The sequence below is a fragment of the Fukomys damarensis genome, unplaced genomic scaffold, assembly GCF_012274545.1.
Source record: "Fukomys damarensis isolate Sample0158 unplaced genomic scaffold, DMR_v1.0_HiC HiC_scaffold_9, whole genome shotgun sequence".
NCBI lineage: Eukaryota > Metazoa > Chordata > Mammalia > Rodentia > Bathyergidae > Fukomys > Fukomys damarensis.
Window position 1 is genome coordinate 5,014,893 of NW_022900921.1, and position 21,345 is coordinate 5,036,237.

General features: G+C 41.7%; 1 protein-coding gene across 1 annotated transcript; it reads right to left on the reverse strand.

Annotated features, from left to right (window-relative positions):
* Window positions 1-8,298: 8,298 nt before the first annotated feature.
* Window positions 8,299-16,859, reverse strand: Ppp2ca (protein phosphatase 2 catalytic subunit alpha). Its single transcript, XM_033761569.1, has 6 exons — window positions 16,650-16,859; window positions 13,070-13,243; window positions 11,982-12,071; window positions 11,330-11,491; window positions 10,118-10,236; window positions 8,299-9,578 (listed from the first exon to the last, which is right to left on the reverse strand). The coding sequence occupies exons 1-6, from the start codon at window positions 16,764-16,766 to the stop codon at window positions 9,506-9,508; spliced, it is 735 nt and encodes a 244-aa protein (XP_033617460.1). The 5' UTR covers window positions 16,767-16,859; the 3' UTR covers window positions 8,299-9,505.
* Between the last annotated feature and the right edge of the window lie 4,486 nt (window positions 16,860-21,345).

Below are 21,345 nucleotides of genomic sequence, written 5' to 3' on the forward strand. Positions count from 1 at the left end.
ACGCGTATACGTGCTGATCTTAGCGTGGCGCCAGTGGCAATTCCTGAAGGAACTTGGCGCCCCCTCAGCCATCCTTCACGCGGCTGCCAGACCACGGCCAACAGTGCTGGAGGAGCGGTGGGAGAGAGGACGCTTCTGCCATCCTTGGACCTCGACCCGAGACAAAGCTACACAATCGCCTCACCGCCAGTGAGCCTGCTGGGGCAAGGCCTGTGGGCCCTGGTCCCATCCTCGGGCAGCTGCCGTGGCGGGTCAAGGTGGAAGTAGTGTCCACATGCAACTGGTGGAGGAGAAAGCTCCCTGGACCCTCATCTGCACCCCACACCACCACAGGCCAGGCTCCCCTGGGACCCAGGCTGAACCCCAGCCCCAGGGGCCAAGCCCAAGTGGGGAGATGGGATTTGAACCTAAGGCTAACTCACCACAGGTAAGTCAGGGCTTCTTAGAAAAGAATGGCCCCCATTCTGTGAAATACTCTGGGAGGTGTGGGCACCCCCATGTGCTCGGAGTGGCCACACTGGGTACAAGTAATGACCCTGTTTATAGGATCGTCCTGGGCAACCTCTAAGTACTGGCACTGACTGGCTCTGCCAGCAGGTGGTGCCAGAGGGCCGGGGTGCTGTAGGGAATACGCCCTCCCTCTCCGCCTGGAAGTCCTCTCCTCTCAAGGTCCCACAGTCCTCCCAGAACCCTGATCTGGTCACAACGAGCTGAATTCCAGGGCATCTTGGCCTGAAGTCCGCAGTGTGACCCAGAAACAGGCTCCAGCGCTCTAGCGGGTCAGCCACTCCGTGACAAGCTGCCGGGGACTGAGTGGCAGTTCTCCGGGAGAATTTGCCGGCACAGACTGCACTGATCACAGTGTTCAGGTAGCTCCTTCTCTCTGCCACTTTGTAAACTGTGGTAAACAAGAAAGGGGAAGAGAAGAACAAAATAAAACAAACCCAGGTCTGCTGAGATATGAGAAGTACATGCAAGAGAATGTTAGGGGGAAAATACTAAGAAAATTGTTTTGGAAACAGAAGAGGGCAATTCGTTAAAGCAGAAGGCTGCGCAAGGGGACACTAGCCTCAGAAAGAAACATGAAAAGCAATGGTTGTGTACAAAGGCTTGAAGAATGAGCTTGGTTTGTTCAAGACCAGCAAGACCACCATCGCTAGGGCGGGGCAGTGCCGAGCTGAAGGCCCTGCGAGAAGCGGTGCGCACAGCATGGAGAGCTCATGGGCTGTCATTCCGTTGCACTATGCATCCTTCGGGGAGGAGGGTAAGCAGGGCATGGCCACGATCTGCCGTGCAGTGTACAGTCATTCTGATCGCATGGAGAATGGGCTGCAGCCGGGACGGAGCAGCTAGACTTTTAGACGGCTTGGACTAGGGCAAGGGACAGAGGAGATGCCAAGAAAGCTATCTTTGGAGGTGCAGCCTTTGCACTGCCTGTGGAGAACTGCATGAGAAGAATTGCTGCCAAGAACCACATGAGAGGTGCACCTTACTGACAGCATCCCAGGAGTTTGGGTGGGAGGTCAGGACCCCAGCAAGGCAGACAAGCTGGCCTAGCAGTGGAAACTGGGGCACTGCAGTGAATATAGGATGGGATGAGATCACTTAGGTAGAGGAGCAGCAATCATGAAGATAGAAAGTCAATGAATCAGTGTAGTATAGTGGCACACAAGAAACGAAACTATCCCCAGGAATTCTTTCTGTCACCTTGCATTTCTTAGCCAAGATGAAAAAGGGACTAGTCAGTCATTTCAAATGCTAGCTGTAATTTAAAGCCAGAAAGGGCCGGGGATTTAGCTCAGTGGTTCCACTGCCTGCCTGGCAAGCACAAGGACCTGAGTTCGATCCCCGGTACCAATGAATAAAGCCAGAAAAACATTTACCTGGCAATGTGCGACTCACCTGGATACCAACAAAGTAGTATTAAGAATGCAATGAGAAAATGGACTGAATACATACATTCTCTTGAGTTTTACTAAAAGGTGTACAGAAAAGGGACACACACTTAGGGGGTTGTGAGTCAGGGGTGTTTTGTTTCTAGGCCTGGACATACAATGCAATGTTAGTATTGTGAAAGGACTAAACTCACATTAATCCTTCTGCTTCAGCCTCCCAAGTGCCGGGATTATGGGCATCAGCACCATGCCTGACTCACTTTGAAGTACTAATAGGTGAAGTCTTCAGTGTCTAGCGTAGAGGGGAGATGGTGGCAATTTGAGAAAAGGCTGTGACACAACCAGTCCCTCTGAAGAAGCCCAAGAAAGAATTTTAGAAGTGTAGGGGACTGTCTGGTAGTAACCGTGGTCCCTCTGGCATTTGAGTCTTAACTCATAGTCGCGTCCGTCTCCTTAGTCAGGTTCTACTGTTCAAGTGTAGGCAACAGGCTCTGGTCAAGAAATCTCCGCCTAGATTAGACAGGCTCTCACCCAACAGCTTCTGGCACCGCACAAGAACCCCCACCCCTAGCAGCTGGCAACAGGTATCTTCCAGGGACGTTAGGTCACAGTCAGCACGGTCCTCATGACTGTCTTACCTCCGATTCCATTGTCCTCCATAGCCTGTTAGTCCTTCCTCTTGCGTGCTCACCTCCCACGCGTTTTGAGCTTCACAAGGACGCTGCCTTATGCACCACATTCTCAGAACTGAACACCACCTGGTACCTAACAGGCACTGAACAGTTGCTGCATGTCTGAAGCCATTTCCTTCTTTTCACCAGTTTAAATGCTTTTTTATTTTTATTTTTTTAAAGCCTCCTGGCTGACAGAGATGCAAATGAAACCGCAAAGCTGCAATGACCGAGGTCCACGCGCCTGGGGCCTCACTTCTTTCTACACAAATAGTCTGTGATGCAGCCGAGGCAGCACGGCGCCCAGCACTCCCAGCTGTCCAGTCTTGACTGCAGGGCCCTGTGACAGGCAGGCTGCCAGGTCCCTCTGCTCAGCCGGGGCGTGCCTTACCCCATGGGCATTACTCTGACTCACCTGCTGTGCCCCGCACCCCGTAGCAGCAGCTCCTTAGTGTACCGTGGCCCAGAGAACTAAGTCCTCTTCCTAGAATCCCATGTCCCTCACCTACAACACATACCCTTGCTTTGCTCCTTCCCGTTTGTCACTTTATTCCTGCCTGGCTCTCCTTTAAACCAACATTTCTGTCCTTTGCATCAACATTTGAAAAGCCTTGAAGTGCTCAGAAAAACAAGAGCATACAACGCTTGGAATGTTACTAATCAAGAGCTTCCAGAGTCACAGACCAACTGTGACCCCAGCTGAAAGCCAAAACACAGCCTGCATTCTGTGAGGTTAGTGAGGATGGAAAAGGCTTCTTGCACCTGTAAGGTACCAGGGTGATCAACCATCCTGGTTTGAGAAGTGAGAGTTCTGCTTCCTGGGAAACCCCGGAAGTCCTCGGCAAACAAGCCAATTGGCCACCCTGCTGAAGCAGTGCCTATTCAGGGCCTCACAGGGACAAACTGGTGAGTTAATTTAGTTTTGCCCTCATTTAACAAATGACTTAACACCTTCAGAGACCCAGTATATTTCTACCAATTCACTATTAGTTGTGAAAAATTTAAATGGACTGGCTGACACAATTAGCTTAAGACGTCAAGCTAAACAAAAAAAAAAAAAAAAAAAAAAAAAAAAAAAAAAAAAAAAAGCAAAAGCATTCGCAGAAGTGTCTGCCCAATGTAAGCCGGAACCTACACCCACAGTATCCACATTGGTGCGTTCAACCCTAACACGACTGTTCCCAGAGGCAATGTACACAGCGGTCCTGAGGGAACTTAATGGCGTACAGCCACCCACAGCCACACTTGTATGTGCTGCCCGAACTGTGAGGTATCCACGGCCATCAACAGAGATTCTCTCACAAAAGTAAACCGGAAGTCGGGTAACCTTCCTTTTCTAAAAAATGTAAACCTCTACTGCTTGATTTCCCTGTACATATATGCTTTACAAGTAGAAAAAGTTAAAACTTTGCAAAGGCTGACCATTCAGAGATTAGATGGGCAGCATCTCTGGGGTCGTCTTTATCAGAACGAGTGGGTGGTTAACTTGGCACCAAAGACAACAGTCAAGGAGGCTTCCGGCTCCTCCCAAAGATCACAAAGTAGGGGTCTTCAGAAGTGGGAGGAGACGGCGAAAGGAGGGTAACTGTGAGATTTTATTCATTACTACACTTGTCAGCATAAGCAGCTAATTTCCAACAGTCATAAAAAAATCAAGGTTCTCAGAAACTAGAGACTCAAGTCATTCATCAGCTGCAAGAGGAAAATGGAGGATTTCATTTATATTCTTAAAGTTGGAGAAGCGGTACTGTTATCCTATAAATACCTCTCCTAGCGATACCACGTTTTCCTTTCCAATGTCACCCTAGGTCCACTGTGAACATTCTATTATTTCTGGAAGCAAAAGTTTGGCAATGGTAGCAAGGCCGAGTCATTTTTCTACTCAGACTCAGCTATTATTTTTACAATGTGATTGAAATAATGGAGACATAGGTCATGGCATGAATTCTAACAAGAAGATACTTGACGGGCCAACACTTAAAAGGCCCAGCCTGCACCACCACCCCACCCACTTCGCAAAGGGCCTGCTCCCCTTGGCTTCCTGACGCAGAATTCACTCACTGACACAGGTCCCTCTCTCTAAACCCCAGAGGATCATAACATCTAGTTTATGTATTTCCAGAAGCCATAAATGACTTACTTTGTACTGTGTATTCATGGGGGCTGAACCCTGGGCCTCGCACGTCCTAGGCAAGTGAACTACTTACTACTGACCTGTATCTCCAACCCTCTTTAAAATTCAACCCCAGAAGTGAACCTATGGCACGTGTGTTTCAAGAGTTCGCCATCTAAGATGAGGTCTGGCTGAGTTACTTAGGCCAGGCTCAAACTTGTGAGGCCCTAGGTCCAATCCCTAGCACAAGAAGAAACTCAAAAAACACAAATGTGCTAGATCATCTCTGGAAAGAACGTGTAGACAGGGACCATGTGTCTCTACTAACAACACTCTGGATGGCTGCTTGATGGGACTGTACACAACGACTAAGAACAGGAAAAACAAGCCTCAAGCTGTTGGTTGGTTGTATTCAGCACAGTAGGCAGAGAAGAGCCCAGCTGCTTTTCTCAAGCCTTGTGAGGATATGAACTATTCAGAATTCAACTCTAGCCACGAACTCCGGGTTTGTGTTTTTCATTAAAAAACAGAAGTACAGGGCTGGGGATTTAGCTCAGTGGTTCGGTAGCCTGCCTTGCAAGGGCAAGGACCTGAGTTCAATCCCTGGTACGAAAAAACAAACACAAGTATGGCCACTTTTTGGCACTGGATCATTGGCTACGATAATTTCCTTTTACCATCTTTTTATGTTCATCTTTTAAACTCATTTTCCCCTCAAGTGTATACACCAGATGACAAACATTTTAACCTATTTACCAGGGTAGCAATGCCTACAAGCCAACTAACTGTGCTGTTATAGATATCACCCTTTTTGTCTAGACGGCATAGTTGTGGAATTCACATACTAACAAAAAGCATAAGCAACACAGTCCTAAGGACACGAAGCTTAAGCTATAACTGATACAGATACAGGACCATCAGGTATGCCCAAATACATCAAGTCTGACAAAGCTTATTCAGTAAAATAAAGGTGCAACTATGAAAAAAAAAAACAACCCACAAGTTAAAAAAATTATATACAGAGGGCTGGGGATTTAGCTCATTGGTTCTGCTGCATTCCTTGCAAGCACAAGGACCAAAGTTTGATCCCCAATATCATCCCCCCAAAATTATATACAGGCGGGAAATGGTCAATAATGTGAGAAATTAAGTCTTAAATGAAAATTTAAGAAATTAAAGTCTTAAATGAAAAACAGCTTTGGCTCATAGGAACAGAACCCGCCTCAAAACAGTGCATTACTAGACTTCAACCCCACTTCTAGACCACAACTGTAACACATTCGTGCTGGCCTGAAATGCTGAACCACTAGTGATTCAAGACAACTGGCAGCGAAGCGTATGAATTATAGCCCCATCCTGAACTTGATAATCCTAAATGCCTGTATTCCATTTTTGGAGGGCCCATAACAAAATTCTCTCTTCAAATTTTGTATCCCTTGAATTTTTCTAAGCAACATGTATGAATTTCATCCAAAAATTCAAAAAACTGCCAGGCATGGTGGTACACACCCATAATCCCAGCATTTGGGACTGAGGCAGGGGGATCGCTGTGAGTTCAAGGCCAGCCTGAACCACATACTGAGACCCAAACCCCCAAAATAAAACTGCAATCTTAACATAAATGGGTTAAAGTCACGCCTCACACAGGATAATCAGTACTAACCAACAAAGCTAAGAACCATAAATACATTTTAATTATTTACTGAAGCCTATAAACTACCATCCATTACCATAAAACTCAGTTTCCTTAAATTGGTACTTAGGAAACAAGGAGTATGTTTCTTAGCCCTAGATATAAATTAGAATAATTTGCCTAGATTCCTACGCCTGTGTCTTCCTCTAAATAATTTAAATTAAGATCTCTAAAGGGATGAAGACTAAGAACCACAGAAATAAGTCATTTTTCTATGAAGCCAACTCTGCGAAAAATACCAGCATGCTAAACTTTCACCTAAAACACACCTTTTACAATCAACAAATGTTTTAATATGCAACCAAAGGGGGAAACAATCATTTGTGCTGGGGGGTGGGCATGGGAAAAGGTTGGCCATTGGCTACTAAATTATGGTTAGATAGAAGGAAGGCATTCTGGTACACTACTACACAGTACGGTTATTTGTGGGTAACAACATTATGTATTTCAAAAAAGCTAGAAGAAAGGATTCTGGAAGATTTTGTCACGGAGAAGTGACAACATGCTTGAGACAAAAAAATTTTTTTGTTTTGGTACCAGGGCTCAAACTCAGGACTTTGCGCTTGCCAGGCAGGCGTAGCACCACTGAGCTACATCCCTGGCCCAAGGCAAGATATGTTTAACCTGATTTAAACATTACACAATGTACACATGTAATGAAACATTACAAGACACCTCTTTGATACACACAATTTTTATGTGTTAAAATTAAAAAAAACAAAACAAAAAACAATTTAAAACTCAGTTGCTTACTCAACCCAAGAAATAAGCACATCACTCCACAAATTCATTCAGCTACATAGCAAACTTCTGCAAGACTTCAGTCTACAGTACTCAGAATGCTGTGTGTGTGATGCTAGGCAAACATTCTAAGCTAAATCTCCAGCCCAGGGCACCTTATCACTAACCTTTCTTCAATCAAGCATCTTTTAAAGTGAAAATTCCGTTTTTTTAACCAAATTAGAAAGTCTACTTCACTTAACTTAGTGACTTCAGTCATAATTATGTTTTTAGAGGAAATTACCACGTATTTTCCTTACCCATTTCATACACAGCTCAGGTATGAACACAAAACCATGCAATTCCTGCCACAAGTCCCATTCTAGTATCCACAATATATGATTTATACCTGGATGACAGCATCTCTTGTCAATTACAAGGTATGAATTCCTTCAGAGTCAAATGTAACATCACAAGACCTGTCAAATAGCTGTTTGATGTTTAGATCACCCGGGCACTGGATTAAAACTGCTGCACACAAATGTGCTATTTGTTCAGTCAGAAGAAAGTGTATAAAGTGACAAGGTAAAGAAAGGGAACACATATTTCTTATAAAGGCGGAAAAGAATAAAATGGAGAAAAGGAGGTACGGAGAAAAACAAAGGATGTTTTGCTTTGCACAATAAACTCCATGAGCCACAGTGCCAGCAATTAGACTGGAGAAGAGGGAAAAAGTCGATCATTCAAGAAAATTTACTTCAGGGCCAGGATTTAGCTCAGTGGTTCTGCTGCCTGCCTCGCAAGCACAAGGTCCTAAGTTCGATCCTCAGTACAAAACAAACAAAACAAAGTATATACACACACACTTCAAAACTGTGTGTATGCATATTTCCCTCATGCTTCTTAAAAAAGGGAATGTTGTAATTTCTCCGTTGGTTTCAAATTCAACACAGTACAAAGCAAGGAAATGTTTATTAACTATACTCACACAAGTAATGATCAGTGTTCGGAAGTGTACCCTGTTAGCTTAAAAAGTCAAGTATTAGTTCACACAGAACTTCTAATCCTGTTCAAAGAGTAAAAGGGGGGGAATTCATTAAATGTTGAGCACAGGGCACTTCAAATGCCACTTGCCTTTGGGTAAACGTACATGACACTAAACAATGATCCAACGATAGTTTCCTATTTGCTTTCACTGATTATCACTTAAAAGAATTAATACAGGCTATTACTTTAACAGCTTTCTAAGACATTAAGATCACATGACTCAACAGGCAATGTACAAATATGTTAAGAACTTATAAATGTGTCAGTTATTTTTAAAAGTTCATGGAATTCTTAAACATACACAACAAACAATATAGTATTTATAACCAGGAACTGCACTAAGTAGACATTATCATTGAAGTTAAGCTTTACCTGAAAACATGCCACTTTAAACAAATCCTAAAACCTTAACTCTGATGTTACGTAGTTTAACAATTAGATCTTCCCAAAGCAGCACAGATTTCCTTTCTTAAAGACAAGTTCACAGCACACCAGCAATGTGACAAACAGTACTACAGGTCATACAAATAAACCCTGAAGCTCATCTGGAGAAGGTCAAAAAGTTACCAGAGAGGTTGTGCAGAGGCCTTGAGTTTTATTTTTATCTAGAATTCTACAAATTCTAAAGTTTATTAATTATCTTTAAACAGCACCAGTCTTGCCCACTGATACAATTAAAATGTGACTTTCTCAGTTCTTAGTTCACAAGTTTATTATGAAAAGCACTGAAGTGTTCCTGTGCAGTAACATCGTCTTACAGGAGGGAACATTTCTGCTCAGAACAACTCACCAGGTTCTGACAATAACAAAGAACAATGTGGGGCTGAGATCTGAGAAGGGAATAAACTGAGTGCAGACAAATCATACAATTAAATTAAACAGTATCCCTGAAAATAAACAAAACAATTTCAAAACTCACAAATAGAGGGGAGGCTTGGTACCTATTTTTAAAAATGTTCATTAAGCGCCAATGATTGTTTGCTGCTATCCTTATCTACAGTCATGCTGAATGAAGCTATCGCTAAATGGAAGTTAAGTCGTATTCACGAGGTGTTAATGTTTACATCTTATTATCTGCAGTCTCTCAGAGAAAGCAAAAAGTAACTACAAATAGCGCTATGCCAGAAACTGGTTTCTTGACCAACAATGTCGCTTCAGCATGCAATGAACTGGTTCATTCTAAAGTGGTCACGGCGTTGATGACAAGAGGCTTTGTATTTTTATATGGCACATCTTTTGGTCCGTGTGAAAACAAGTTTTTTTGAATGTTAACTATTTTCTGACACTCTGGAGTTACTGTTGCTCTTCCCATTTCCGTTAGGTCAATAAATGGTTCATGGCAATACTGTACAAGTTTAAAACGTCATTACAGGAAGTAGTCTGGGGTACGGCGAGTGACGTGTGGCTCACCTCTACGGGGTGCTGGGTCAAACTGCAAGCTGAAAAACAAGACAAGGTTCACTGTTTATGATCAAAGACACCCACAGTTGTCAATTAGAAATAAGAACTTCAGTCTTTCAAACTATACAACTTTTTCCTGCCCAATTTTAACTTGGAATGGAAAGTAGAACTGAATTACACATGTAAGGTCTTTTAGCTGCATTCCCCTGATAAGAACCAAGCCAACTTCAGCTAGAAAAGCTATGCTTTTATTATACAACGTAGTCCCTTCTAAGGTTGTTTGAAAGTAAGTCTCTACCAAACAAGTAAATTTAAAGCATCTAAGTACTGTACCTGATTTCTCATCTTCAGAATATAATTAAGTCCATAATAAAAATATAGGTTTAAAAACTGAACACCTAGTAATTAATAATAGGGCCTATACCTGGGATAGTTTGTGGATGCATTCTAATATATCATAGGTCTATTTCAAAGAAAACTTAAAAATCAACTTGGAATTAGCATCAATTCATGAACACTTATACTTCCTGGTAAGACCATTCATAATGCAACCAAATGCTCAGGTATAAATACTTACAAAGAATATTTTAGAGTATCATCAAGTTCCATGATTGCAGCCTGGTTACCACAACGATAACAATAGTTGGGAGCACTGAAAATTGTTACTACATTCCGGTCATGGCACCAGTTGTATCCCTACAAAGGGGAAAAAAAAGCTCTTTATTCCAGAATTTACATACTACTACTACTACTACTACTACTACTACTACTACTACTACTACTATTACCACCACCACTAAAGTAAAAAAATGTAACTTCCCTCCAAAAGGCTTCATCTCCTGTAATTTGCACAAATTATTTACTTTCCCCAAATTAACAAACTAGTCTTTTACTACAGAAAGAAATAAAAATTTGGCATGGGTGTCACACCTGTAATCCCAGCTACCTGGGAGGCTAAGGCAGGAGGATCACAAGTTGAAAGACAACCGGGGCAATTACCCAAACTTTGTCTCGATAAAGACAAAAGGTGTGTGGGGTGGGGTGAGGGGTTGTACTTCAGTAGAAGAGTGCTAGCTTAGCATGCAAGGAGACCTTAGGCTCAACTTCCCCACCTTCTAAAATATGTAACATCAATAAACTATATACAGCTGGCCCTATGTAGATGCCTGTGTGTCATCAGGCTTTTAATAAAGTGACCTAAACATGACTAAGAATGAAGCATGCCTGTAATCCCAGCAGTCAGGAGGCTGAGGCAGGAGGATCACCAAAACTTTGAGGCCAGCCTGAACTTCAAAGTGAGACCCTGTCTCAAGAAACAAAATCAAGGGGCTGGGGATTTAGCTCAGCGGTTTGGTGGCCTGCCTTGCAAGCGCAAGGACCCGAGTTCGATCCCTGGTACCAAAAAAAAAAAAAAAAGCAACAAAAGAATGAAGAAAAAGATATGACTTAAGATATGACTATATGGCCATCCCTTGTAAAAATAAACACATACTGCTATAGTGTGAGTGTTACACGACCTCTAAAGGCACATGAGGTGTAAAAGGCTTCATCCCCAGAGTAGTCATTCTGGAAGAAGATGGGACCTAGCAGCAGGTCTTTGAGTCCCTCGGATGTGAAAGGCTTTGTTTTAATTCTAGTGTACAGATACCAAAAGGCTCACGCTACAAGGGCCAACTCAGAGAAGGAATATATGGAATGACTCAGTAACAGCATTAAAATAAAACTCCCTAGAATCTTCTCTCCTTTGGTTTACTAAAAAGCAAGTCTTGTTTCAAAGAACAGAACATACCTCCATCACCAGCTGGTGAGCTCTAGACACCAAAGTGAGGCCATTGGCATGATTAAATGTCTCAGAAATATCTTGGCCAAAGGTGTAACCAGCTCCCCGAGGAGAAATACCCCAGCCACCACGATCATCTGGATCTGACCACAGCAAGTCACACATTGGACCCTAAAAAAGCAGGTTCAAGTTACACACGATCTGAATAATTCATCAAAAGCAGCTTGCTATGTCACTTTTTGAGTGATGCTTGCTGAAACAACAGATCTTTCAGTTGAGAAGTCTGTGAAATCAGTGGCATTTTCCAGAAGTCTTCATGATGCATAAACTGGCATCAGCCTCAATCTGCCTATAGGAGGCAAACTTCAGTATGAGGAGTATGAACCTGTCATTTAAGCGCAGGTTCTAATACACCCAGTCACACATCCATTGTGATCTTGGCAGATTTCTAACCTTCCGAGCAATGGAGCTGACAACTGTGTTCATACATATAATGCCGAACTTGTAATTAAACTTCTGTAAAAAGTTTCCTGAGGGCCAGGGATTTAACTCAGTGGTTCTGCTGCCTGCTCTGCAAGTGCAAGGACCCAAGTTCGGCCCCCAGTACCAAAAACAAAAAAAAGTTTCCTAAAAAGAATTTATCACCAAGTAAAAGCCATACCTCATGGGGAACTTCTTGTAGGCGATCAAGTGCTCTGATGTGATCCAGTGTGTCTATGGATGGAGAGAGGCCACCATGTAGACAGAAGATCTGAAAAACATTGGTTTAAAATGTTAAATTCACTCAAAAGGACTCTGAACTAGTCTACATTAAGCTCCAGATAGGGAGGGGCCCCATCATTTGGCCCCACTGTGTTACTGAGCTCTTCCAGTCTGAGGTCTGACCGGAGGACCTGCCTTCCCTCTAGCCCACTCTGCACTACTTAGTACTCTGTCTTCCCAACACACCACTCATTCCAAATCCGGACGCCAGCTCCATCAGCTCCTTCAAGAAAATATTATCCTCTAATGTTACCTGCTCCCCTCCACTAAAACTAACTGCAGCTGGGGATTTAGCTCAGAGGTGCTGCTGCCTACCTCAAAAGAAAGCGCAAGGTCCCAAGTTCAATCCCCGGCACCAAAAACAACAACAAAAAACAAAACAAAACAAAACAAAAAACCCAACAAAAAACCAAAACAACCCCCCCCCAAAAAACAACAAAACAAAACCAAAAAAACCTGTAGTATCACCATACTTGCAGACGTTTCTTGCAAATTCTGTGTACCACCTCTATCTACCCAGAGCAGTAAAAAGACTTGAGCTACATTTTCTACCCCCGTGATCCCACCCCATACAGTTCAGGGCTTGCTACGAAAGGTAAAAAAAAAAAAGGAAACCCCAAAAGGGGTACAATAATAGAAAACAAAGTTACTTGCATCTAAACATTAAGAAAGCAGATTTCTCCAGCACCCTAGGAGGCTGATGCAGGAGTATCACAGGTTCAAGACTCTGCCTCAAAATTTAAAAAGGGTTGGGGACCTTGCTCAGTGCAAAGGTCTTGGGTTCAATCTTTGTTCACACAAAGGAAGGAAAAAAAGGGGATAAAATCAGATTCCTCAGGTGGTGACAATGCCTATAAACCTCAGTCCTTGGGAGGCTAAGGATTACAAATTCAAGGCTGGCTTGGCCAGCCTGAGAGTTGTAGGGGAGGGTAATAAAATGATAAGATCCCTAACAACAATCAACAATGAGTTTTAAGATGCACAGACCTGTCCATCCACCAAGGCAGTGAGAGGAAGATAATCAAAAAGATCTGTAAAATATTTCCAAACATTTGCATTTCCGTATTTTCTTAAACACTCATCATAAAAACCATATACTTGTGTGATCTGTCTGCTCTCATGATTCCCTCGAAGAATAGTGATGCGTTCACGGTAACGAACCTAAAACAAAAAAATAGATAACATCAATAGCTAATTCCTTCACAAATCAAACGACAATTCAGGAAGCTTTCCACTGGGAAACTCAAAAGAGTTCCAAATCTGTTACAAAAACATAATACATCTCTCTACATCGCACTGAAGTAAAGCCACAGATCTACAAATACAAATGCCCATGAGGTATTTTGTCAACCCCGTCTCAATTAAATTCAAATACCTTCTACCACCCATTTTCTATCAAGTAGCCATGGGTTATTAAACCTCATACATGAAATTTTTTTCCAGTTCAATGACGTTTAGTAAATTTAGTTCCACAACAATCACCACAGCCCAGTTTTAGAACTTTCTAATTAGCTCAAGATCTCTCTTGCCTGTCTGCAGTCACTCTCCACTCCCACACTCGGCTCCTGGCAACCGCTGATCGACTTTTTCTCTTGAGACTGTCTCTTCTAGAAATTCCACAGAACAGAGTAATATAAAAAGTAGTCTTCTGTGGAAGGTATCACTTGGAATGTTTTAAGGCTCATCTGTGCTGCAGCACAGGTCAGTGGTTTATTCGTCTTTATAGTATCGCCTTTTGTTTCTCCACGTACCTGGAGGATGAATTGGTGACTGTTTCCAGTTTTTTGGCTATCATGAATTAGTGCTAAGATCATTTGCATGGAAGGTTTTTGCATGAACAGATACTTTCATTTCTCTTGGATGGACTTCTAGGAATGTTAATTGTTAGGTCATACAGTAGGTGTATATACTCAACTTTCTGAAAAACAGTCCAGTGGCTGAGCTATTTCATATTCCCACTAGCACTGCATGCACATTCTCACTTCTGCACATTCACCAACACGGTCTCTTCAGAGCCTCAATGATCTGTCATTCTAACACCATGTGAAATACTAGCTCACCATTACCTCAACCTGCATTTCGCTAATGACTAAATGTGTTAAAGCATCTTTTCATGTGTTTACTGACCATGTATTGTGAGAGACTGCTTGGGCCTGCATAAGATGACTGCCCTCAACCTTAGCCTTTGCCTCAGTGGAAAAATCCCACTAGACTACATACGTGACTTATGGCAGGTCTAGCCCCTGGGCAAACAGGGAATCTTACAGAAAAAATAGCCCTTTGTGCTAACCACAGGGTCACGGGATCTGGAGCAGGAGGCCGGTGGTATTTCCTTGTCCTGCTTGCCCCTAGAGATTGTTAAGTTAAAGATTGCATAGGGTTAATTGCTGATGTACGCCTTCCCACCTACCCCTCCCCATATTTGGTAAAATACTGATTGCTGTATGGTTAAATGCTTGAGTGACTCATGTGATTGATTTGTTTGAACTGTCCAATAAGCTTGCTGAACCTTCCCCCTGGGATAACAGTATATAATCGTTTTGCTGAGCCAATAAAGCGCCTTTGATCAGAAACCAGACTTGGGCCGTGTACTCTAACTTCTTAAAGATTTCCTCCACAGACATTCAAGATCGGATCGGCCTCTGATGACCCACGAATAAGAGGCGGCTCTCACCTCCTATTCCCCGCGGGACGGGGTCCCCCCAGAGAGCCGCAATGTATCTCTTGTGTGAAACAGCTTTAAATATTTTCCCACTTAAGTTACCTGTCTTGTTAGTATACAAAAGGCTTTGTAAAAAAAAAAAAAAATTTGAAGAGCTGGGCACACACCTGTAATCCCAGCACTCAGGAGGCTGAGGCAGGAGGATTGCTGTGAGTTTGAGACCAGCTTGGGCTGGCTACACAGTGAGTTCCAGGTCAGTCTCAACTACACAGTCAGACCCTGTCTCAAAAAAGCCAAAAAAAAAAAAAAAAAAGATATAGGTGTAACTCAGTGGCACAGCACATGCTCATGAGCATGCAGGAGGCCCTGGGTTCAATTTCAGGTACCAAATAATTAAAAACTAAAACGCATAACAAATATTTGAAGACTCAATACAAATACTTTCTCTTTGTGATGTCTCTTTTTTGAGGTACCAAGGATCGAACACAGGACCTTGCACTTGCGAAGGCAGGTGCAGTGCCACTGAGCTACATCCCAAGCCCCTGTGATGTCTTTTGAAGAACCCAAAAATCTTAATTTTGAGAAAATCAAGTTTTCTGTTTAACAAGTCATATTTTTGTAAACATATGTAGTCTTTGCTTAACAAAGGATCAAAAAGACTTTCTCTTACAATGTATCCCAGACATTTATAGGTTAGATCTTGCATTTAGATCTGTAGTTTTTTGTTGTTACTGCTACTGAGAATTCAGCCCAGGGCTTTGTGCGTGGTAAGCAAGCCTGCAACCATTGAGACACCTCACCAGTACCATGATGGCTTTCCTTTCTCCTAGGACTCGTCTGCTAGGGCTGCCATACCAAAGCACCACAGAGTACAGAAATGTATTTCCGTACGTTCCTGGAGCCAGCAAGATTAAGGTGCCAGGAGGGTGGTTCTTTTGAAGGCCTCTCTCCCTGACCCATAGATAACTATTTTCTGCTCGACCTCCTACCTTCTTCCCTAACTCTGCCCTATTGTATTTTACTAAGGACATCATCACTCATTGATTGGATTAAGGCCCTCCCATTTCACTTAATTACCTCTGTAAAGGCCCTGGGTTAAGACTTCAATACATAAAATTTGAAGGCACACAATTCAATCCATTACACCTTCTGGGTGAATTTTAAAGGCAGTACATTTGTTTCTCTTCTGTCCATTGGGATGGATCCTATGCCTTTAAGCACAGAGGGCTGGCTAGCTTCCTTCAAAATATCTGGAGACACCTTCCTTCATCTAATCCAACTCCTTTATGGGCTGGGGATTTAGCTCTGTGGTTCTGTCGCCTGGTGCAAGGTCCCAAATTCAATCCCCAGTACCAAAAAAAGAAAGAAAGAAAGAAAGAAAGAAAACAACTCCTTCATTTCACAAATGCAGAATATAATGACTTCCAAAAAAGTTCTGTAACTTTCCACACAATTAACCTATCAATCACCTACAATTCAGTTCTTGAAACCATGACTCACTACTTCTTTAATATTAGAAAAGTCTGTGGCACCTATTTTATCGTTGTGACTATTCTATAACATGAGCCTCTTGTCTAGGAAAAGGGTGAAAATAGAAAAACAAAAACAAAAAGAAAAGGCTCCCCAAAGATAAAGTCAAACAAATTTTTTATAAGCAAAAGGCAGAAACGTTTTACCCTAAAAGCTAAATACTATTTTCTGCTTCACCTTCAGATCTTCATCTATACATTTCACAAAGCTATACAATTGGTACATATAGTCTTCATTATTTACATTCCTAAATAAGAAATTTTATTCTAAAATGTGACATACAGACAGAGGAAAACTGCAAAGCACTAGGAAAAACAAAGATTTAAGAGGACCCTCCTACCCAATTCAAAAAGTCCAAACAAAACTTTAAAGTACCTTAAGAGCTACAAGCAGTGTAACTGTTTCAACTGAATAATATCCTCGGTCAACATAATCTCCCATAAACAAATAATTTGTATCTGGCGACTTGCCACCAATTCTAAACAGTTCCATGAGATCATGAAATTGCCCATGTACATCTCCACAGACAGTAACTGGACATCGAACCTCTTGCACGTTGGATTCTTTCGTCAGGATTTCTTTAGCCTACAGATGGAGAAAAAAAATTAAGCAATTCATTTGGCATTACACAACGTTCACAGATAAGCTTACTCACACCTAAAGCAAAACAGAGCTGGTATACAGGAGGAAACTACAGGTACTTATGACCACATTAACAAGGACAGGATGTGGCTCGATTCATCCTACCCAACAGCTATACCACCCCTTCTATCTTAAAAAAGAAAAAGTGTATCAAGCAGCATAGTCTCATGTCTACCATTAATATCAATTTTTTGGTCTGTCTGTCGGTTTGTTTGGAGACAGGGTCTCACTCTGTAGTTCAGGCTAGCCTGGAACTTGCAGCGATCCTCCTGCTTCAGACTCCCAAGTGCTGGGATTACAGGCGTGCGCCACCATGCTCAGCTAAGCCTGTCAAATTGTCTGTCAGCTAACTAAAATACTAAGGAGATCATTATCATCTTCAAAAAAATCAATGAAAATGGAGTAAGACACACAGGTTCCTACTGCCCCAGTTTTAGTGTTCTAATTATAATGCTGCCAACTCCACAAATTTCAAATTATCTTGGTACTGTTTCATTTTTTAATTTTTTAATTGACATTAAAATTTTACCTGTTATTTTAGTGTATTTTTTATACCAAAATACACACTTCTTGGATTATAAGTGGTTTAGTAAATGCACAGGTATTATACAAGCAGCTTTTTAAATTTTGGTACTGGGGATTGAACTCGGGTCTTTGCGCTTGCAAGGCGGGCTACCAAACCGCTGAGCTTAATCCCCAACCCATAAGCAGCTTTTTATTTGGCACAGTACACACTCTTCCACATAACCGCAAATTCAAACATTACTTTTAAAGGCAAAGTAATATTTTACTCAGGAGATATCTATTGCCCATTCATTCAATAAACATTTACTCATTAATACATGCTAGCAAATTTACAGTACATGAGGAGACCATCATTTGCTCAATCATCATCAATGGCTACTGTATACCTAGCCCTGTCCTAGGCACTGAGAATTCAGCAGTGTACAAGCAAGGTTATTCCCACTGCAGTGGAGAAAAGGCTACAAAAAAGTAACCAGAAAAAAAAAGTACAGGGTCATGAAAGAAAGGAAGAGCCTAACTAGAGAAGACCACCTTAAATCAGTTCAAACTGCCAGAGAATTCTGTCTTGTTTTGTTTTGTTTTGCTTTTAGTACTGAGGATTGAACTCGGGTCCTTGTACTTATGAGGCAGGCGGCAGAACCACTAAGCTAAATCCCCAGCCCCTGCCAGAGAATTTTGGCAATGAAATTACTCATTACATCCTGAGCAACAGACAACCAAAGCAGACAAGTTTAAGGCAAAGGTATGCAGCCTTAGCTACACGCTCTCTCTCAATTAAGCCAGAATCTCCGAGAGTATAATTCAAACATCTATTTTTAAACCACACACACCCTGGTGGTTTTTCCTTTGTCCAAGTCAGTTTAAGAATCACTGTTTGTAACCAGACATTTTAGCACACATCTATAATCCCAGGGTCTGGGAGGCTGATGCAAAGGATCACAAATGCAAACCCAGCCAGCAACTTAATGAGATCCTGTCTCCAAAAAATTAAAATATTAAAAAGGGTCAGGGGAATGCTTAGTGTGAAGGAACTGGGGTCAACCTGAGGAAGAAAGGAGGACTGACTGATTTCCATTCCCTAAACACTGTAGACAGCCCATCTCCAGGATGGGCTTACTAACTAGTAACATCCTCAATATTATTAATGTGACCTAAAGTTTAGAAACAATTGCGCTGTTTGGAAAAAGGTATCTCACAAGAAATATGCAAACATACCATAATTAAATTTTTTATTGTGAAAAATTTCCCTGGAGGGTAATTAATTCTAATCTACCCTGAATCATCGCTAAAAGACAGACATTCACCAAGTACAGGCATACCCCATTACTAAGCAAGCCTGGGAGAAGCACCGTGTCTGCATTTTCAGCAACCAGGACACAGTAACAAAAACAGTTCACTAAAACTTACAGGTCCTTCTCCCTTCTACTGCTGGAAAAGTTTTACAAGACAAAGATCAAAGAAAACATTAATCTTGCCATTATGTAATCTACACATCAAATGCCATCAGGAGTTACATTTCAAAGTACATCTCTGGACACTTGCTTACCTGCAAAGTTATTCTTTATATGACTAAAAAGCCACCATTCAAGACTGTTCAAAGTTCCTTACTCACAACTTCCTCAAATTTTCTATTTAAATTATCAAAGAAAAATTAAGCCTAAATTCCATTTGCCCCCTTTATTTCAATGTAGGCAAATCTCAATCAATAAAGCCTACTGATGTATCTATATCAACACTGCACAAATTAAACAGCAATACATTCTTGTAAAAACACTCTGTGATTAAAAAAAAAAAAAAATCTGGCACAGACAAAACTCAATGTCCCTTTGGATCACACCATACAATGACATTCCCCTTGGGCAAACCAATGCCAAAGAGCATTTTGGCAAGTGAGCTTTCAAATCTCCTTTAGAAACTTTACGTATGTATTATATGCCTTAAAAAAAAAACCTTCATTTTTAAAATAATAAACACTGTTGAAGAGCCTGCACTTCTAATAATATGTAGGAATTCATAACGTACAGAGGCCAGAAGGGGTATGTGTGTGTAAAATGAAGCAATAAATACCCTAGTTTTTGCTCCCCTGTATATGTACATGCAGAATTATTCCCTGAGAGGTGCTACGAAATGAACTTACTAGCATAACTAGAATTCTACATTTATAGGCACGTGCCACCAATGAGCTAAATCCCCAGCCAAGAATTCTGCATTTTAAAATGTTGATACTACATCAAATAGTCTTCCAAAATGGAAAGGAACCTATAACTACAAATCAAACAAATTTAACTTTTAAATCTGGGAAAAATCAATGAAAGCTCTTTCTGCTCTTAACAAATTTCAAAGAATAATTATAATGAAATGCAAGAGAAAACAGTGGTGTCCATCAAACAATCACCAATCAAGCCAACTGTTAAGAACATTTTAACTTAAAAAATGCAAGCTTGCAAGGGCCTGAGGATCAGTGGCACGGCACCTGCCTCCCAAGTTCAAGGTCCTGTGTTCAATTCCCAGTACCAAACCAAACCAAACCAAAAGCACACTTACAAAGAAACAGCTTTAAATACGTGCTATTTTTCCATTTACCAATTCTTTTTTTGGGGGGGGGTACCAGGAACTGAACTCAGGAACATGTGCTTGTGAGGCAGGCGGCAGCACCAATGAGCTAAATTCCCAGTCCTCGATTTATCAATTCTAAAATAATCATTATTATCAAAATACATGTGCTGCTGAAGCAAGCACCATTATACCAAAATATACTACCTTGAATGCCAGAACAATAAAAGCTACAGATGTCCACATTGAAACTTATTTTTAAAAACTAACCACAGACAAAGAGAAGACTAAGAGAGGCTGTGCTAATATAAAATCGGCCCAAGGCCAAGGCGGTCACTGTATACTCTACTCCCAGCATTCAAGAGGCCAAAGCAGTGAGTTCAGGGCCAGTGTGTGCCACAGTGTCAGTTCTGAATCTCTCTGTGGGTCATTTACCAGGACCTCTTCATGATTTAACTCTGGAGCCTCCCACCATGGCTGCAGCAACTGTCAGCCACAAAACCTCAAATCTCTGGTTATTTAATACTCAAAGGGGGGGGGGGTTAAGGTAATTCAAAGTTTGAGTTTTGGGCTGGGAATTTGGCTCAGTGGCTCTGACGCCTGATTCGCAGGGGCAAGGACCACAGCTCAATCCATGGTACCCCAAAAATAAATAAATAAATAAATAAATAATTACCAATTCCCCAGCCCTATCTGGCATTTTGACTCTTATACTTCAAAGCACGTCACCTGAATTATACATTCAAGCAAAAGCAAAGCAAAAGCAAATTACAGCACCAAACTTTTTGTTTCTCCTAAAACTGATAGCAAAGCTTTCACGGTTTTCAATGATAACACACATTAAAATGTTAACGGATATTATTTTAGTGATGTAACTATAAGATTCAGCTATCTGCCTTATTCTACCACTACCAACAAGATATGTGTGTGTGTATGTTCTTTTTTATTTGTTCTTTTGATACAAGGTCTCACTCTGTAGTTCAGACTGGCCTCAAACTTGGGAGTGATCCTCCTGCCTCAGCCTTCAGAGTGCTGGGATTACAAGTGTGCCCAACCATGCCCTGCTCAAAAACTCATAGTTTCTTATAAATACCCTTTCATCTTTACCCACACAAAGAATTCATTTATAATTACTCAAGGTCTCATTTTGTATCAAGTTTCACATTTGTTAACTGCATTTCATACTCATTAGTGTTGCAGTGCTCATGCCATGAAAAAAATGTATCCATACTCAGCTACTCCATGTATAAAATGTTACCCCATCAATTCTTTTTTTGGGTATGGATCAAACTCAGGACCTTGTGCTTGTAAGGCAAGCCCAGTGCCACTGAGCTACGACCCCCCCCCCGAC

What these genes read in the sequence shown, in the direction of transcription:
- Ppp2ca (XM_033761569.1), bottom strand. Translation starts at nt 16,766, where the DNA reads ATGGAACTGTTTAGAATTGGTGGCAAGTCGCCAGATACAAATTATTTG. An exon ending in CTGCCTTGGTGGATGGACAG is followed by an intron (nt 12,072 to 13,069) that starts GTCTGTGCATCT and finishes AATGTTTTTCAG; the next exon opens with ATCTTCTGTCTACATGGTGG. An exon ending in GATACTCTAAAATATTCTTT is followed by an intron (nt 9,579 to 10,117) that starts GTAAGTATTTAT and finishes CTTGTTTTTCAG; the next exon opens with CTTGCAGTTTGACCCAGCAC.